The 20,848-nt window shown below is 38.6% G+C and overlaps 2 protein-coding genes across 16 annotated transcripts in view; one reads left to right on the forward strand and one right to left on the reverse strand.

The window, feature by feature from the left end:
- Nucleotides 1-201: 201 nt before the first annotated feature.
- On the reverse strand, nucleotides 202-3,630 carry LOC105061027 (probable plastid-lipid-associated protein 2, chloroplastic). Its single transcript, XM_010944940.4, has 3 exons — nucleotides 2,924-3,630; nucleotides 2,636-2,834; nucleotides 202-776 (listed from the first exon to the last, which is right to left on the reverse strand). Exons 1-3 carry the CDS (start codon nucleotides 3,466-3,468, stop codon nucleotides 465-467), a joined length of 1,056 nt encoding a protein of 351 aa, XP_010943242.3. The 5' UTR covers nucleotides 3,469-3,630; the 3' UTR covers nucleotides 202-464.
- Nucleotides 3,631-6,964: 3,334 nt separating this feature from the next.
- LOC114912731 (uncharacterized) overlaps nucleotides 6,965-20,848 on the forward strand; it is a 28,051-nt gene continuing 14,167 nt past the window's right edge. For 9 of the 15 annotated variants that reach the window (XR_012134380.1, XR_012134377.1, XR_012134378.1 and 6 more), the window contains exons 1-4: nucleotides 6,965-7,173; nucleotides 7,743-7,876; nucleotides 20,008-20,139; nucleotides 20,227-20,373. Coding sequence is in view for 3 of the 15 variants with exons in the window: in XM_073243639.1 (XP_073099740.1) it covers nucleotides 20,098-20,139; nucleotides 20,227-20,373 (189 nt within the window). In the remaining 12 variants the exon portion in view is untranslated. The other 6 variants (XR_003798553.2, XR_012134385.1, XR_012134384.1 and 3 more) reach the window with 6 other exon arrangements.

The raw sequence follows: 20,848 nt of genomic DNA on the forward strand, positions 1-20,848 counted from the left end.
GATTGCAGCTAACCAAATGATTTTGTAGTAGGGGCAGATCAATCCTCCATTGTTAATAAATTGTAAAAAGAGTCAACTGAGTAAATTCCAGATTGGGAGAGCCACCCAGTACTCTCTCATCCATATGCACATGATATATTCGAGTATAATTTTCAGACAGACTGGCGACAAAGAAAGATACATGTCACAGAAAAATGAAAGGGTGCGAAATCAATACTTCAGATAGAAATTCTCACTAGTTTTCCCCCTTATTCACAAAGAAATTCTTAAGATTTCATTGCACAACATTTTAATATCAAAGCACACATAAGGGAAAAGAACACAAACGGCTCCTTATAACTAACATCCATAAACTAGAATTCTGTAAAAGCTATATTCTACCAGAAAACAATATGGTCATACACCATGAACATGGCTTGAGGACACCTCTCTTTTTTGAAAAAGCTAAAATGGTAAGTGTGCCTCTAGTTCAGAAGAGAGCTACCTTCCTTGATGAGAACGAAGATACTGCCACCATCACCTCTTGAGATTCTAAGCTCCTCATCAAGGTAGGTGGTTAGCAACCAGGACTGTGCATTGTTGTTGTTGATTGGGATCTTCAATGGTGGTTGTCCGGAGATTGTCCTAGCCACCGATGATGCGGCATCCTGGACTGAAGTGATCACACCCTTGAAAGGAGAGAGGTCAATATTCTGTCCCAGGAACTCGACCTTCTCGGGCACAACGATGGAGTCTGTTAGCTGTGGAGTCCCAATAATGCCTTCCTCAAATTTTATCTGGAAAGAATACCGGTTATCCATTATCACAGGAGCACTGGTGGTGAATGTTTAAGATACCTTATCATAAATGATACAGAAGCAAAGGCTAGCAATTCATAATTAGTATTGCACTCGATGATTGTACGTGCATATCTTAATTGTTTTTCTGGGTTATCGGCAGCTATTGTGTTTAAACTTTCTCTCTCTCTTAAGTGTCTAATGATAATGAAAGGGTGATTCCTAACTGATCCAACTGTCCGGCATTCTTTAATTGTCAAAAAAAAAGGGTTATTCATTTTCCATACCAAAAACTACATGTATAGGCAAATATGAGCATCAGTATGTGTGCAGATGCACATGCACACACGCGCGCGCGTGCAAGTGTGTGGAGAGGGGGAGTTGAAGAAAAGTCCCTCTTCTTTAGTACCCTTTTACTACTTCGATTAACAATTATATGAAACATTGTAAGATAAATCTTCATAATCTTCTAGCAAAATAAATGGAAGCACCAGTTCCAGATCAAATCGTACTTGTTTGTGAGATGGATTTTTGGACTACAATGAAAGAATAATTGTTGAAAAAGGAGAACGACTCTCTCTGGTTTTGTTTACAACAGCAACCTCTAATAGATCATCCACGCATGATCTCTTTTGCTCTTCCATAAGCCAGATGATTTACATAGAACAAAAGCATAAAAATCCAGTGGAATCAGAAAAAACAAAACGTCACAACTGATGAGGGAAATTTGAACTTCACAAGATGTTGGCACTGTGATTCTCCACAAAGTAGGCGCCCAATCTGAGCATGATTTCTAATGATGGTATTCCAATTATTGTCTCTACTAGCAATTCTCCCACAAGTGCTCTATTTTGTCAATCTTCTTAAACTCTGTGAATGCCTCTGTCAATTGAGCTATAAACAAGAAAATATTTGATTTACTACAAGGTAATCATTATTTATTATAATATAATGATTCATCAGTTCCTAGATATGGTTTCCTACAATTAGATGGATATGAATCACTAATATCTATGAGAAAAACATGCAAAATTAATTATACTAGCATCAAGTAAAGCCATCTTGTCCCCTCAGAAATAAACTATAGTGCGATGTGGTTATGACTGAAAAAATGGAGAGGAAAGAGTTATTGACCATCCTCTTTTCCCCCTCATCTTTGAGAATAGACCAACTTGTTAAACCTACAAGCCAAATTTGAGCGAGTAATGCACACACTAATAAACATCATTTCAAAGCCTGAGTGAATTTTAATTGGATTCAGCCGGAGGTGACCAGTATCTCCATCCACCAACAAAGCCACAATAGCTTAACTCCGGCACTATTGATCCAAGCTAAAGATATGGTGTGCAGCATATGGTGGCAAAAAAGCAGAGCTGATCTGAGCTTTAGATTGTTCAAGTACCATCATTTTGTATCAGAGATGTGTTCAAGATCTAGCCACCTCAAACCACGACAGCTATAACAAGAAGCTTGGTTTGTTTCTTAATTGAACAAGCTCGAACCGATACTGTTATTGAGTGCAGGACTATCCCTAATTTGAACAGACCTGGTATCAAGGTGAGCCTGAGGCATTCATGAACAACTTGAGTTAATTTGCAGAACAAGAGAGCACACCAAAACCATCTGTATGTCCAATAGGAATACAAGTTTGTACTTGTAACCTTGCCTACCAATTAGCAACTAAGTCTTCATACATCAGCTACCGTAGAAGAAGCACGAGTGTTTTAAGTCATGAATAATTTACTTGGTGTTTGATTAAATAAACTAGGAATAACCCAAGAATTACACGGAACACAGAGCTGCAGTTAGTGAAAAATTGAGATCAGAGATGACATCCTGAGGAGGTTGTGAGTCATCACCTGCACGCGCTTGGGGCTTCGGACTTCGAACTTGGCATTGGTGGTAACGGAGGTGGTGGCAAGCGGCCCAGCAAATTGTACCGAATTCTGCACTGTAAAGTTCTCAGAGTCGATCGTTTGAGATATCTCCTCCACCTTCACCAGCTCCGGCAGCCTCCCCGACCCCAACAGCGGGAACAGCTGCGAGAACGAAGTATACCTGCAATCAATCCAATTCTCCAATTTTTCCGTCAGAGCAAACCATTTTACTTGTTAAGGGGAGGATTGGATTTAGATATGGGGTCCTACGCGAGGATCCATTTGCCGTTGAGGAGGGTGAGGGCCTCTGTGGGAGCAGGGGTAGGGTTCTTGGCCTCCAGCTGGGTGATGAGCTCGACGATCTCCGCCCGCGTCTCGCTCGACGCCTTCAGCCCTCGGTCCGTCCCACGCAGCAAATCCATCAGCTTCCGCTTCAGCTCCGCGACCTCGCTCGGCTCCACCTTCCCCTCCGCCTCCGCCACCGCCACTCCTCTCGCCGCCTCCTCCTCCTCCCCTCTCTCCTCGCTCCCCTCCTCGTCGTCCGCCATCGCCCGGAGCCGGAAGGGCACCGCGACAAGCGGTGGCCGCCCTGCGCTCCTCAAGATCGGGGCTTTCTGGAAAGGGGGCGTGGGGGCGCCGATGGAGGCGGGGTAGATGGAAGGGTGGTGGCGGTGCGGCGGGACCGCCGCCACCACCGCCGGAGGGGCTTTCAGAGCCAAGGGGTTCCAAGACACCGCCCCCCGGACCGCTGCTGCCGCCACCGCCGGAGGGGCGCTCAGGCTTAGGGTGTTCCAAGACGCCGCTGCCCCCGCCATCGCTTCTTTTCTTCCTTCTTCGCTCCGATTTACAGATAGCAAGACTATCAAGCGACCTCTCCTCTCTTTTTCAGCTTCTTCTTGGCTTCTTAGTTGCTGAATCGAAGCGGTGGGAGAACTTAAAAGGGCTTTATTTCCAATGGGCGGTGAGACATTAGAGAAATGGAGATTTGCCGCGAGGAAAATTTCATCGCTTGGTGTCCAGAGCCAGGTTCGTTATTCCACGTTCGCACATTTCATGTGGCGTTTGATACGTGTAACGTCTGAACCGGCTGAAAGCTGGGCAGCATGTAACGCCATTTACTTTTTACGGGAACACATTAGCGACTTGGGGATGGATTGAATGATACCTGCCCAGATGTATTTTCATATTTGTACCTCTCTGAGGATGAAAAAAAAAAATTTAAGCAACCAATTAATATTCATATCTACGATTAAAATTATATATATATATATATATATATATATATATATATATATTAAAATTATTTAATCATCTGATTTTTTTATAATTCTACATAAATTTATATAATACTTATAAATTTTTAATTTAATTTATTTTTAATTTAATAATATTTTTAATTTTATGAACATAAAATTTAATTTTATCACTTACATCTATATTTATTTTTATATTTTAAATATCCATATTTATTTAAAATAAGTATAGATCTTAAATTTTTAGTACATAGCTTTTCATAATTTTTTTATATTATTTTTTAAATTTAATTAGATGATTAGATTAAAAATCATATAAGATTTATAGATTGGATCAATATAATCGATAAAAACGTATCATTACAAATTGGGTTAGATTTATATTTTTAATAATAATTTTAAAATAAATAAATTTGTAACTATGTGATTTTATTAGTTGTACTAATTTAATTCATAAATTTTATAAAATTTTTAATTCAATTATCCATACAGATTTTCAGTATTAAATTTTCATATTCGCCTGTACACGTAAGCTTATCCAGATGTGTATTAGAAACATGGGCATGATTGCCTTTCCGGTTTGGATTTGGAAACTAGTTTTTTTTTTTTAATTATTATTATTATTTATTTGAGTAGTATCATGGACTCAATCAAACGGTATAGGTTCGCAAATTCGTTGAAATTCTGTCAGATCCAACTCAAAATCAACGGATCCTTGCTGCACGCATTTAGCGGAGCACCCAAGTATTCACCCTCACATTGGTGGACTCATGTATCTATCCATCGAGCCAGATATGGTGTGAAAGTGGCAGCCAAATATCTTGGTTCTCGAATAGTTCGTTCATGTAGAGTGTGTGAAGAAGAGGAAGTTTCTCCAGATATTTCTAAGATGATTGAGCCTAGAAACATCCCACCTGGACCGGATGGTGACCGATCATCTAACAGTTGTATCAGTCGGAAACAACTTGACGTCTCTTTCACTTTCAAATTCATCATCCATCTAACAATTGAATCAGTGAGAAAATGACTTGATGTCTTTTTCACTTTAAAAATCCATTCTAATTCATGTGATGAAAAGTAGAATGGACTTTTAACTAGCGATGTGATTTTTTAAAAAAAAACATGATTGTATGGATATTTTTTATTTATTATTGTTTCAATTTAGAATCATACAGTTTCATTTTTTTTCAACTATCCAATTATGTAATACATGGCCTTTCAACTTAACAATGAAGTAAGTTTGATTCAAAGACTATTTTAGATGAAAAAAATTATTGATTAGAATGCTTTTATCATGTGTATTTTAGACTGTCTAATAATAAGATAGTATATCATTTATTTTTGAAAAATAGGACCGATAAAATATGATCTAACCCGCCAATCCTATCCGTATTTGATCTATCATAAATAGATTTAGATCATAGACAAGTCAATCCGTTTAACCCGTTTAATATTTGGATCGGATTTAAGTTTTAGGTATCTAATCCATTTAACCTGTTTAATATTCAGATAAAATTGAGTCATTTAACCTATTTTTGATCCATTTAATCTGATTTGTTTAATTCATTTAATCTGTTTAACTTGTTTAAAACCTACGTAATCTGTTTCTAACCCATTTAATTTGATCTATTTAACCTCTTTAACCAATTTAATCCGTTTAACCTAATTTGATCTATTTAATAAATAGATTAAACGGATCAGATCGAATTTTCTGTTTAATAAATAGGTTGGATTCGAATTTGAATTTTTGATCCATTTAATAAACAGATCGAATTTGAGTTGATGATTTTCTGATCTGACCCGCATTAATTCAACACATATGTGATTCGACTCGATCAAATTATTATTTTTATTGAAAAGAGATACACCATCATCCAAATTTTATTGAAAATGCTTTAAAAAATTTACTGTTAACTATAATTGATCAGTTGACAATTTTTATTATTATGAATGAAAAAAATTTACTTTCTTAAATGATATACTGATTTGTTATTAGATAGCCTAAGATATATGTGATAAAATCATGCTAATTAATATTTTTTTATGAGATAGATTTTGGGATAGGATCTAGTTTTGCCCCCAGCCCGATTGTAGAGCAAGGCCAAATGGCCTACCCTTAATTTGAATCTCCCATTTGAGTAATCCTTTGTACACCATATGCGGTGTAAAAAAAATACATTATCTCATCTGATTAGGCCACATAGACAGTATTTTTTAATATATATTTAACATCGTAATTTTATTTTTTCATTTGAGATTTTGAATGATGAAAATATCTATTTTTTTTTTAAAATTATGACATCCTATGATCATATTATCACATCCTACAGTTAAATTATGTTTTTCTGCACATGAAAAGTCATAATTTTTTCTAAAAATTTTAAAGAAAAAAAAATATTTTTCTCTTTGAAAATTTATGAAACTTTTAAACGACAAAAATATTTTTTTCTTCCTTATGACATTCCATGGTTAAGTATGATCAAAAAGTCATAATTTAACTATCGGATGTCATAATACGGTCACAGAATGTCATAATTTTTTTAAAATAAAAAAATATTTTTATCATTCTAATTTTTAAATAAAAAATAAAAATAAAATATTAAATATGTTATTAAATATGTATTAGATAGCTATGACTATGCACTTCAAGCTGGTTTGGTGGTGCGCTCCACGTTATTTTTATTACATCGCATATGGCACAAAGACGATGAAAACGAAAGATTTATTTGGTCAAGTTGTAAAAATTAATTTATTTTAAAATTATTTTTTTTTAAATAAAATTTCAGAAAAAGTTCTGTGAAAGAGAAACAGTTTGTGGTAAAATTATTTGATAAGTTCTTTTATTAGTATTTGAAATACAATCTGTGTTTGGCAAATTTTTCAAAAAAATATTTTTGATTTTTAAAATATAAAAAAATATATATATTTATGATAAATAATAAAAAAATTAGATAAAAATAAATAAAAATAATTATAATAAATAATAGTTTTAAATAAAAATATTTTTATTTTAAAAAAATTAATTTTATGCTCTGCTTCCGAGAAGCTCTAATTTTCTACTTCTTCTCTGCACAAAAGTTTGGCCAAACAGGCCCGAAGTCCCTCTCCTCAACCTCCGGTAAGCATTGCCGTTATTAAATCCATGTGATCAACCTCGAGCGGCATCAGCGTCTCTCTCTTCTTGGGTTTGATTTCGAAGTATTGGTTGCTGTCTGCCATGCCCATTCAGAATTGCAGCGGCCACTACCCAATCTCACCGGAGATGAGGTAAGCTCCATCTAGATTCCTTTGAAATTTTCCTACCTATGATTTCAACCACAGAAGAGCTTTGTTTAGCTCGATTCTGGCGAAAAATGGCGGGATTATTTCGTGGATTAGATCTTCCACGGCTTTTCCCTTATTCAGTTCTTTGCTTTTTCTTTTCTTTGAACGGCGCTATGGCCATCCACGCCTTGTTGCTGCTCTTCGATTTTCCGACCATGAAAGGTCACTTCCATCGTTGTCCTTCTATGTCTCGCTTCTTCCTCTATTTTTCTAATCATGGCTCGACCCTTCTCTATTTTAATTTTTTTTTCTTTTCCTCCGATAGTTGTCTGTCATCGTGGCCACCATCATTACCACCGACCGCCGTTTGCAAAACCTCCGGCTACGCCATTGTGGCCACAGCCACTATCGGTTACAGCCATCACCGGCCGTAAGCCCTGACAAGAAAGAAGAAAAAAAAGAAAGAAAGGAGAAAAGAGAGAGTCTGTTTCTCCCTGTGCTCTTCTTCTCTTTTTCCTCTCTCTTCCTCACATTCTCTTTCTTATTTCTCCCTCTAATTTCTCTCTATATAGTTTCTCTCTACTAGGGTTTGCTGAATCCCAAAAGGGTCGTTTTCTCAATGATTTTGATTGACCGTGGTGAAGGAGGTCATGATCCATGGCTGCCCTGCCGGATGGCAAACTGGCCTCCACCCCGACTAGATCAGGTATCACAAGATTTCACCGTCAATTGTATTTTAGCATCCCAACATGACTCATGATTTGTAGTTGGTTAATTGGATGTCCTACATTGAACTGACCGAGACGACAAGCGCTAATGCTTGGCTAACTTTGTGAGAGTATTGAAACTTAGAATTTTTATTCTTAAAATAATTATGATTATATTTTGATGAAAATACATTGGGATATTAGGTTCTGAAGGAGAACCTCATGATTAGGTGGATATGTTTGCTCGTTCATGCAAGATGAATTATGATATGTCTTTTCTCGAATTTTTTTTTCATTTATGTAATATCTTTTTTAAAATCAAATAAATTGTCAATCAATTTATATTTGATTTATGGATTTTACGAAATTATATTTTAAATGAAAAATAGACATGTATTTTGAAGTAATATTCCTCGGACTGTTATTATATTGTTTACTAATCTTAGATGGTATGTGTACATTTTGATTAGATTATGGTATATATATATAATTTCTATTCCCATTCTAATTCCATGGGAGGAATAGAAATGCCTCAATCCCCTAAAGCGCAATTCCTACTCTTTCCTGTTTTCAAATCCCATTCCGATTCTGATCATCAACTAAATGTGTCGGAGGATATAGGCAGTCTGATTTCTATTCCAATCTATTCCAATTATGATTTTGGTTGCAAACCAAACAGACTCCTAGTTGATCGAGGAGCTCGTTGAGTGTATTCCTTTCATCTTTTATAATTAGACCTTCATCTTTGTTCTTAAGTGCAAACAAAGGGATGCCTTGCTCTATCCACCATTCAAATATCATGCTTTGGATCCAAGTATTGGAGGTGATGATGTTGTGAAGGGATTTCATTGGCTCTACAGGCATATTCGGAGAATTAAAGAATCTTTTATGCATTGTAGGAGGATGATACCTTTTATTCATCAGCTTTGCCAAATTTAAAATCTAATTATGGTTTGGGAAAGCTTGGGCTTTCTTCTCCTAATCCTTGATTCTTTGATTTGGGACCTTGGAGCTCTGCCTCCTCATGGACCTCCTCCAGATATGATCGCTCTACATCAAGTCCATTCCTCACCCACCGCAAAGACTTTGCCAACATCTTCTCTCGCTACTCCTAGGTGAGGCCGATGCCGCATCCAACACCCTCTGTTTCCTCTCCCACCGCCCCCTCAACCGCGAAATTTGGACATATCGGTGGAGATTCGGAGCAAGCGGTGGGAGATGCTTGCCTTGGTGCGGACCATATCCTCCTGGATAGGCTGTGGGAGTGATATGTGCCTCCATGTGTTGTGACCATTTTGAGAGGATCAACCTCCAAGTAGAAGAGAAAAGGAGGAAGAAGAAAAAGATTTAGTGAAAAAAGAGATTTCTTTATTACTTGATTGTTTAGAGCCAACGGCTTATATTATATACATTGATTTTGATCCAATATTTCATCTATTACATCATACTTAATTTAGCATAATTGCTAAATAAATATAATACCAAATAAGCCATATGATTTTAAATGATATCAGTACTGAAATAAGAGAAGCTAAAAGGAAATCCTAATAGATGATGATATCAGTACCAAAATAAGAGAAGGTAAGAAGGAAATCTCCATTTATTCTTATTGCCAAAGTTGGGTTCCTATCGCTCCACCCTCCAAAAGTAGCCTCGTCCTCAAGGTTGAAATTTTGGAAAGTGCTCCTTAAGCTGATACCAATCTTCTCATGTGGCATCTTCAGAAGGCAAATGGGCCCGTTGGACTAGCACCTTGGTTATTGCATGATTGCGATGCTTTTCAAATGACGATTAAGAATGTTTATAGGCTAGATTTTAAGTAACCCATCCTTTAAATTAGGTGATTGAGAAATTACCACATCTACCAAGCCAATCTTCTTTTTCAAGTAGACATGAAAAATCGAGTGAATTTTAGATCCACTTGGCAACTCGAGCCTATAAGAAACTAGTCCAAGTTTCTCAATGACTTTGTACGGTCCATAGAACCAAGGAAATAGCTTGACATTGCTGCGAACAACAACAGAAGTTTGCCGATATGGTTGGAGCCGAAGATATACCTATCACCAACCACAAACTCCCTTTCAGGATGACATATGCTTGCTTGTTGCTTCATTCTAGCATGGGTCACGTGAAGATTTTCCTTCAATAGGCGAAGGATGCGGTCTCGATTCTTTAGTTCTTCCTTTAATTGATGGATATTGGTAGTTATGGGGATGTAGGAGAGCACCATAGGGGGGGTCTGTCCATAAACTGCCTCATACGGAGTCATCCATGTGAAAGAGTGATAGCTAGTGTGCTACCACCATTTAGCCCACGAAAGCCATTGAGTCCACTTCTTATTCTTTTGACTAGTGAAGCATCTAAGATAGGTCTCCAAGAATCGATTGACTACTTCTATTTGACCATCGGATTGGGGATGATAAGTTGAACTCATCCATAGTTTAGTGCCTTGAAGATGGAACAATTCCTACCAAAATGTGTCGGTGAATAATGGATCATGGTCATAAACAATTGATATAGGCATCCCATATAATTTGAAGACATGCTCTACAAATAGTTGAGCAATTTGGAAATCTCTATATGAATCGCTACTGCAATAAAATGGGTGTATTTAGAAAGACAGTCAACAACCACCATTGTTGTGCTCTTTCTTAGAGAGTTTGGCAAGCCACCAATGAAATCCATGAAAATGTCAGTCCAGATGCATTGAGAAATGAGTAAGGGTTGGAGAATTCTTGGTGGTGCAAGTATCTCTATTTTGTTCCTTTGACATACATTGCTAAAAAGCAATATGATATTTTGTCTCTGTTGATTCTCTTCCAATAAAAGCTCTTGGTAACCCTCTTATGTCTTATGAAAATCGGAGTGTCCTATCTCTCGAGAATCATATAAAAGTTGAAGAACCTTTTCTCACCACTCAGAGTTGGTTCCATGAATCACCTTATTTTTATATTGAAGAAGTCCTCTAATATTTATATAAGGTGAAGGGTTATTAGGATTATTTTGAATCTTCTGAATAATTGCCTGCAAGGAGTCATCATGTTCTATTTCTACTCGAACTTGCTCTATGCAATTGGATAAAGGATAGGAGATAGCATATAATCGCCTCTCTATGTTGCATGGTGAAGTATTAGCAACTGAATTATTAACTCTATGCTTGTATTTGATCTTATAGTTGAATCTCAAGGCTTGGTAGTCTACTTTTGTTGTACCTCCGAAGAGACTCACCGTTCCATCAAGTACTTTAAGCTACAGTGGTCGCTGTAAGTTATGAAATGTGTTCCCATCAGGTACCGTCACCATTTGTCAACAGCATGTAATATAGTCATCATCTCTTTTTCATAGGTTGGAAGATCCAAGTGCTTCTCTGATAAGGCTTTGCTAGTGAAGGCAAGAGGTCGTTCTGCTTGCATCAAGATAGCACCAATCCCAATGTTCGATGTGTCATATTCTATAACAAATGGTTTGGAGATATCAGAAAGTGCTAGTACTGTAGCAGTTGCCAAAGCTTGCTTGAGAACTTGAAAGGCCAACTCTACAACGTTATTCCATTGAAAGGAATCTTTCTTTAACAAGATAGTTAATGGAGCACTGTTCTTCTCATAGTCCTTGATAAATTTTCTATAGTAACCAATAAGCTCCAAAAATCCCACAATCCTTTAGCATCTTTAAAATACAGGTCACTCCAACATACAAGACATCTTCTGGAGACCGGTAACAACATCTTTTTTGGATATAATATGTCCCAAATACTCTACCTATCTTTGATGAAAGGAACATTTTGTATGTTTGATAAATAATTTAGTTTCTTGAAGGGTCCAAAACGTTACCTCCAGATAAGCCAGATGATTTTTCCATGATGAGCTATAGCTGTAGCTGCTGTAATGTCGTTTCATGCCATCGTTAAGTGTCTGAAAATGTTCACCCTGCCAGAAACCTTGAGAATGGAGTGTCTAGTTAACATAGGTGCTGTGTATAAGCCCTACCTGTTTTCCTTGTTGATGGGAGGATAGTGCCTTTCCCTCCATTGTTGATTCTAGATGAGCCTTCCACTGGTCACTTCCAACTAGTAAGCTCTTCCCTTTTACTTTTTGTCTTCTTCCTCTCTTTCCTCTCTTTCATTCTTTTTTTTTTCATGAGTGCATTTTTTTTCCTTTCACTTTTCCTCTTTCATCTCTTTCTCATCTTCTTCTCTCTGTACTTTTAAAATTTCTTTTTTTGTATATTTCTGAACTCATTTTTCTTCCTTATATTTCTCATTATAGAACCTGCCCACCTTTTTTTCTTCTTCTAGTTCTTTGTTCTGTTTCTATCATCTCTCTGTCTCTCTTGCCCCTTCCCCTGCCCATCCTGCCCTTTTCTTCTTTCTTTAATTGCTCCTTTTTTCCTGCCTTGTCCTCTTCTGTTTTTTCCTCAGTGCGAATAACTACCTAGGTGGTTTGAAACTGCTAGGCCCCCTATAGCCAAGGGACCGTGTACTACCTTGATAACCTATCATTTATCGATATGTTAGATTCATGTCGAATACAGCAAACAACACATGGCACGTAGTAGGTGGATATGTTTGTCTCGACAACTCTATGTTTTTATTGACCATATCCTCCATACTTATATATCAATCTCTCCAGTCATTTTGAAAATTGATTAGCTATTTTTAAGTAATTCCTTGAAAATGTGCTTATCATAGGCTTTCTGATTTTATAGAATGCTAATTCATGTTAATTTTTGCATTGAACTTCTATGTTATAGAGAACATAATTTGGGCTTTGCTTATCAACAGTCAACATGGTTCTTTTATATGCAGTGATTCTAGACCTATTTGATTGGGTTAAAAATCTTGTCTGTATGTCTCAAAATAGGCCTGCTTAATTTTCAAGCAATTAGAAGTAACCTAGATGACAAAAAAGTGTTTGACTAGCATATCTTGATGTAATCAGGGATTCAGGTCCCAGCGGGACATCTCGGGATGTCCCATGAGACATCGGAATGGGGTATCATCCCATGTGTTGGGACAGGCCATCCCGCTAGCGTCCCAGCATCCTGATCAGGACGTCTTGGGACATCCTCTGTCCTAAGTGTTAGGACGGGGTGGGACGGCGATGCATCCCATTCCATGAAAAAATGGGATAGCCTCGTCTCACGGGATTTAAAACCTTGGATGTAACAATTTCATATTACTTAATGGACTGACTTATCTTGTTGTTGTGTGGAATATTTGAATGGTTGGACTGCCTACTGGGGAATTTTTAGGTTGCTAAGTTTAAATATTCATGCTGTGTGTAAATTACAGATGGTTTGTACCAATTGTTGCAGTACCAGAATTGGTATGCATATTCATTGCCATATGATGCATGGTATGATAGTTGGTTCCGGTATAGCAAAGGTGACACCACCTACAATGTCTCAGCATGGTATGGTACCAAAGTATCAGCACACACTCATTCCAACCCAACATTCTATTTTGGCTTGCACTCTTATTTGGCTCTTTTCTATGTTTAGCAAGTCAACACATATTCATATTTGGCTGGCACTCCTATTTGGTCTTTCTCCTTGTTTAGCTATTCTACATTTGATTTCTCTTTACTTAGTATGTAATCGAGATATTCCTTCTTCTTGTAATTGCTACAATAGCTAGACCTTGTAATCTATATATACTCCTATTGGAGAACAATGAAATGCAAGAATCAGAAATTATCCTCAATAAAAATATTACCTTCTTTATGGTATCAGAGCCTTGAAGCTCTAACGAGCATCTCTTCTTCTTCCTCCTTCTGTGCTCTCTCATGGCCACCAATTCATCTATCTCCACCTCCTCCAATCCCTCTTCTCCTCCTCCACCCAACACAACGATCCCTCTCACCTTTCCATCGGCACAGCATTTTCTATCTATCAAATTAAATGCATCCAATTTTTTGATCTGGAGAAAGCAAATTACTCCCTTCTTAAAGGGTCAAGGCCTGTTTGGGTTCCTTGATGGCTCTCACCCACAGCCCACCGATCCGATTGCCGCTACTGCTTGGCAACAACAAGATGCCCAACTCATAAGCCTTCTTGTTGCTTCATTATCTGAAGATTTGGTTCTTCTTCTTCATGAAGCCTTTGGTTCAGCATCTCCTACCAGGCTCATGTCTCTGCATCTAGAATTGCAGAATCTACGTCAAAAACCAGATGAGACCGTCACCTCTCTGCTCCGATGTGCCAAAGCTGTGGCTGATGAACTTGCTGCCTCTGGTAATGCCCTCAAGCCAACCGAATTTAATCTTCATGTATTGCGTGCTCTATGTGATGATCTACAAGATGCGGTCCCTGGCATTCTCAACCGACACACCCCTCCGACATACACTGAACTTCATGGGCTGTTACTTAGCCATGAAAGCATGCGGGCATTTAGAAAATTAACTGTTGCTGATGCCACTCCTACCAATCCTACCGTCAATACTGCTCAACGGTTCGTCCATTCTTCTAATGATCCTAGGCCCTCTATTGGCCGTGGCTTTACTCGAGGTCGTGGAGGACGTGGCAAGTTTGGTCGAGGTCATGGTCGTTTTGGTCCACCTGGTGGTCGTGGTTCTTAATAGTGTTCGTTTTGCAATCGTAACAACCACTCTAATGCCACTTGCTTCTATCGTCCTCAGCAACCATATCCATACTTTTCCTCTCCACAACCCAATGCCAATTTCTTATATTCACCATATCCAAATCCAAATCCATCTCAACGTCACTCTAATCCACCACTTCTTCCTACCCCTCACCTCTCCACTGCCCTCACTTGGTACCCAGATACAGGAGCATCTCACCATATCACTCCTGACATTCATTCTATATCCTCCTATGATGAGTACACTGGTCCTGATCAGGTGCATGTAGGCAATGGTAAGGGATTACATATATCACATATTGATCATGGTTCTTTTTCCTCTCCCTACTCTTCTCTTTCTTTTCAGTTATCTAACATCTTACACGTTTCTTCTATTTTTAAAAATTTACTTTCCGTACAACAGTTTGCAAAAGACAACAATGTCTTTTTTGAATTTTATCCCTCTCATTTTCTTGTGAAGGATCGAACTACCAAGACCATAGTGTTATCCGGTCCGAGTAAAGGAGGATTATACACTCTCCATTCCAGTCCTTCTCCGTTGTCTGCATCTGTTCACGTAGCTGAGAGCACCACTCTTGATGGCTGGCACAACCGTTTGGGCCATCCCCATTATCGCTTGCTTCGCTCCATGGTGAAGACTAATAATCTACCCTGCAAATCTGCACATCTTCGTCCCCTTTGTCTCTCATGTCAATTAGGCAAGTCTAGTAAGTTACATTTACCTCCGTCCCATCGTCGCAGTCAGTTTCCATTAGATCTTATTTATAGTGATGTTTGGGGTCCTTCCCCTACTCCATCTTTGTTAGGACACCGTTACTACATAATTTTTGTTGATGATCAAAGTAAATATATTTGGTTTTATCCATTAATGTGCAAATCTGATGTATTCTCTACTTTCTTACAATTTCAAGCCTTGGTTGAACGGCATTTCTCTCGTACTATTAAATCAATCCAAACTGATTGGGGAGGAGAATTTCGCTCTCTTCCTCAATTTTTTCGTAAAATTGGCATTACCCATCGTGTTGCTGCTCCTCACACCCACGAGCAACAAGGGGCTGTCGAACGTCGTCACCGTCATATTACGAAAACCGGCCTATCCCTTCTTGCTCATGGATCCGTGCCCATGTCATACTGGCACTATGCCTTTGAAACGGCTGTTTTTCTCATTAATAGGATGCCATCTAAAGTCTCTAGTGATGTATCCCCCTTCGAACTCATTCACAACAAACCACCATCCTATGCCTTTCTACGAATTTTTGGGTGTCTTTGCTATCCTCTTCTTCGTCCTTACACTCGGCATAAAATGGAGTATCGGTCTCAACCCTGTGTGTTTCTCGGCTATAGTCCCTCTCATAGTGCCTATCGATGTCTCGATTTAAAAACAAATCGTACATATATCGCTAGGCACGTTCGCTTCGACGAATCTACCTTTTCTTTTCAATCTCAGTCTTCATTAACTTGTCCACCACCATCATCTCTCTCTTCCCCACCTTGGGGCGTTACATTACTTCAACCTCTACAAGAGGCCACCCCACTACCATCCATTCCTCCACAGATTCCACATTCTTCTTTGCATCGTCTGTCCAACTCATCATCGGCTGCATCCCCCTTTTCTCGGTCTGCCTCAACACCTTCTCCTATGACCGATCCCACTCCAAGCCCTTTTAGCATTAACGACTCTGCACCTGTTCGGACCAGATTACTTACTGACCTCTATTGCAATTCCTCATCAGCAAAACCTTCCTTTCCTACGCCTTCCCCTACAACTAGCTCCCAGCAAGACAAAACTTCCCCTGACCTACCTGCTCAACCCACCCGTACACATTCAATGGTACTTCGACCCCGTTCCAACTAGCCATCCGCCCTCACCACCACTATTCTCACCATAGAACCTACTTGCTTTACTCAAGCCTCTAAACACTCTGAGTGGCGTGCTGCAATGACTGAAGAATTTAATGCCTTAATTCCCAATGGTACGTGGTCTCTTGTTCCACGTTCATCTCATCAAAAGAATTTGGTCGGATGTAAATGGGTGTACAGGATCAAGAGAAAAGCTGATGGATCTCTCGAGCGTTACAAAGCGCGTCTAGTTGCTAAAGGGTTCCATCAGCAACTTGGCCTCGACTACAACGAGACATTCAGTCCGGTTATCAAACCTACCACCATTCGGTCTATTCTAAGTATTGCAATCTCTCAAGGTTGGTCCATCCGGCAATTAGATGTTCATAATGCCTTTTTACATGGCAACCTAACAGAAGAAGTCTACATGTCCCAACTGTCAGGGTTTGAGGACCGCGACCATCCAAATTATGTCTGTCATCTCCACAAATTTTTATATGGGTTAAAACAAGCACCCCGTGCCTGGTTTCACCGTCTCTCCCAGTTTCTTCTCCGACTAGGGTTTGTTGCCAGCAAAACTGATCCTTCATTATTTATTTTAAGGATGAGGTCTCATGTCCTCTATGTGCTCATCTATGTTGATGATATTTTGGTAACCATCCATGACTCCAGTCAGATCTCTCTTCTCCTTCAACAGCTTGCTAAGGAATTTTTTATTAAGGATCTTGGTGATCTCCATTTTTTCTTAGGAATTGAGGTTGTTCGGAACTCTACTGGATTATTATTATCTCAAAACCACTACATTAAAGATCTTCTTTTAAAGGCAGGCATGGTTGATTATAAACCTGTTCAGACCCCAATGGCCATGACAAAGGATTCTGATTCAAGGGGTGCTCCCCATCCGGACCCCACACAGTATCGCTCCATTGTTGGGGCTCTTCAGTATGTTACATTGACATGTCCGGATATTTCCTTTGCAGTGAATAAAGTATGTCAGTTTATGCAGTCTCCTAATACTGATCACTGGATTATGGTCAAACGCATCTTACGGTACCTTCAAGCTACAGCTGATCATGGGTTACACATTCGCCGATCCACCTCTCGCTCTCTCCAAGCTTTCTCGGATGCAGATTGGGCGGGTAGTGGGACTGATAGGCGTTCCACTGGGGGCTATGCAATCTTTCTCGGCCCCAACCTCATTTCTTGGGCATCTCGTAAATAGAAAACAGTTGCCCGCTCGTCCACAGAGTCTGAATGTAAAGCCTTAGCAGATGCATCAGCTGAACTTATCTGGCTTGAGTCATTGTTTCAGGAACTTGGCCATCCCTTACATGGTCCCCCGATTCTATGGTGTGACAATATTGGGGCCACTTATCTGTCGGCCAATCCTGTTTTCCATGCTAGCACGAAGCATGTCGAAATTGATTTTTATTTCGTTCGTGAACGTGTTGCAAGACATCAACTATCTATTCAGTTCATCTCCATCCAAGATCAGCTTGCCGATATTCTCACCAAGCCCTTGGGTACCTCCCGTTTTAGGTTCCTAAAGGACAAGCTGAAGATTCGTGCTCCCAATTCTTCATCTTGAGGGGGTGTATCAGCACACACTCATTCCAACCCAACATTCTATTTTGGCTTGCACTCTTATTTGGCTCTTTTCTATGTTTAGCAAGTCAACACATATTCATATTTGGCTGGCACTCCTATTTGATCTTTCTCCTTGTTTAGCTATTCTACATTTGGTTTCTCTTTACTTAGTATGTAATCGAGATATTCCTTCTTCTTGTAATTGCTACAATAGCTAGACCTTGTAATCTATATATACTCCTATTGGAGAACAATGAAATGCAAGAATCATAAATTATCCTCAATAAAGATATTACATTCTTTACAAAGGATGTATTAAGTATTAGTCCGCTACTAGTATGATATAATATGCTCAGTACTGATTAACCCCTGGTTTGAACTTTTTAGATAAAAAATCCAGGGTCAATGGAACTTTGGAATGAAGAAGCTTTTGGAAGGTTTTTTGCTTGATTAGATAGAATGTTTATGGTTGTTTATCATTCTTAAGGCTTGTGCTATCTGCTATGTGGTATAAGCTGCAAGAAGGGAGGTCATGGGTATTTGCCTTGCAAAGGGATTCTCTAGTCAAACATCTGTCACAAGAGGAGCTCGTGCAAGTTACCATATGATGGCTGCTTCTGTTAAAACATCTAGTGACTTATACTCTTTTGGACACAAATCTGCTTACTTACCAATGTGCAATCTAATAACATCTAGTGACTTTCTCTTTCGGGCGCAAATCTGCTTACTTGTCAACATGCTATCTAATTTGGCACTCATGGAAATTTGCATATGCATAAATCTAACATGGACATTTGCATTCATGGGAATCTTCTAGTCAAAACATGATGGCTGCTTGGCTGTTCAAAAATCTAGTGATTGAACTGTTTCAGGCATAAATATGATAACTTGTCAACATGCAATCTAATTGGCATTCGTGTAAATTTGCTCCAAATTTATTCAAGGTAATTGCAGAATCTCAAAAACTGACATAAAAGGACCATCATTCGAAATGTCAAGAAGGACAACTGAATCTGTGTAGGCTGAAACTGTCAAACCATTTCGTTAACAGGGAGATCCCGAATCTCTCTGATGCTCCAACAAGGCCAACCTACCAAAGTCAATGAATCCAGTATACAATACAGAGGATCCAAGTGATATCTGGAAACAAATGTATCTTCTGAGGACACTAGCTCCCTTGCTAGAATTGCTAGGATTTTGCAACTTTTCCACCTAATTCTCCAGTAACTCCCTGATTGACCATGGGTGTTTCAACTGGTGCAAAGATACCACTCTGCGTTGATATGTAACTGTTTAGACATAGCACAATCATTATCTCCGGAGATGATTCATGGTTGTAGATGTAGTTTGGGGAAAACAAACAGCAGGCTTCACTAGCTCCTTTGTTGACTGCAATAATTTAGTTTTAAGTCTCTCTCAGGTCATACACTTACAGGTTCTGTGGGGGAAATCAAACAACAGATTGGTGAGCTGACCAAGAATGTCCTTCGTCATAAATCATTTGAATTCAGCTGGCTGGTCATCTCCATGCTGATAAGGGAGAAAAATGATGCATTAGCTCTCTGAGCTGGTTGATGCTCCAACAAAAAATGGGGGACATCGAGTTTCATGGGTTCAGCCATCTCCTTGATGCTGACACAAATATTCAGCTGTCATCTCCTTGAACATTGGTCCTCTGTTTTCTACATAAGAGGGAATGAGGCTACACCAAAATTTCTTTTTGATCTAGCAAATCCTTTTCATATGTAATTCTACGACATCTTCAAATGCTGCCCGAAAGTCTATTTTCTGGTGAAGAGTTAGGTTAATCCCTGAAAAGCAAAAACATTTCCAAGTGAGGAGATTTGTAATGAAGATGTGATCTTTCATTGATTCTCTTCTGCATTTTTTATTGGAACAGTATTGTGCTCTTAGTGCTGTTTTTTTTTTCCCAAAATGATGCCTATTTCCTGTTTACAACTTTAAATATGATTATAAATGCTAGATTGTAAAAGGCTGAATGACTTTTTCAGGCTGTCCCTGATGATAACAATCATGGATTTCAGAAATATTATGAAATGTATTACTGAATTTGAGGCCTTCTTAAAGAAAATAATGTTTATGTAGGTGGCTGTAGAAATGAAGAAAAATTGAGTCATTTTGCTCGCAATGTTGAAATTCATTTTGCTTTGAGGAAGAGGAAGGAGGTTTTGGCAAATGCAGGAAACTGCCCTCTACAGTTTGATTGTCCTTTCTGCTGTGAGTCTGTGTATGCAAATATTGTGTTCATCATTGACTATTTGTTATGTTGATTGCGGTAACATGACTATGTAATTCATGTTACAGGATGATGCATCAAAAAATTCCTTGCAGGCTTCTGGTGTTGTAGAATGTTCCTCCAAGTATGTTGGTGATCTGCTTTTCCAGCCCAAAAGGTGTATTGTGTCTAAGTCAGCCTTTGAACTCTTGAAATTAGTGCACGAAGCACTTAAGGTATATCCCCTTTTGTTTAGCTTCTATATGTACATTGGTAACTTTAGGATTCAAAACTTTTCTGCTATAGTGTTCTTTGAGAATTTTACTGATGTTGAGATTTGCATGTAAACTTGCAAAACCTTCTATTTCGCATTGTTTGCTGTGGGAAGTGAGGATATCATATTGTATATTTTTAGTCTGAGTTTCACAAGAGTTTGTATAAGTTCTCTTCAAAATCTATTTAGTTGTATTTTGTCCAGAGTTTTATATCTTATATCGGGGAAAATATAGATGGGAAAGCATTGCTAGGTTTTACCTTGGATTATAGCTCGTTATCTTTTATGGGGTGTTTGCTTGAGGGGAGTTGGGGTCTGGAATTGGAATGGAAATGGGTGACTCCCATTCCAACCATTTAATTGGAAGGAGTCTCATTCCGATTCGGATTTTTGGGATGGAACATGAATGATCCAACCTATCTAAAACTCAATCCCTA

Source organism: Elaeis guineensis, chromosome 1 (assembly GCF_000442705.2).
Source record: "Elaeis guineensis isolate ETL-2024a chromosome 1, EG11, whole genome shotgun sequence".
NCBI lineage: Eukaryota > Viridiplantae > Streptophyta > Magnoliopsida > Arecales > Arecaceae > Elaeis > Elaeis guineensis.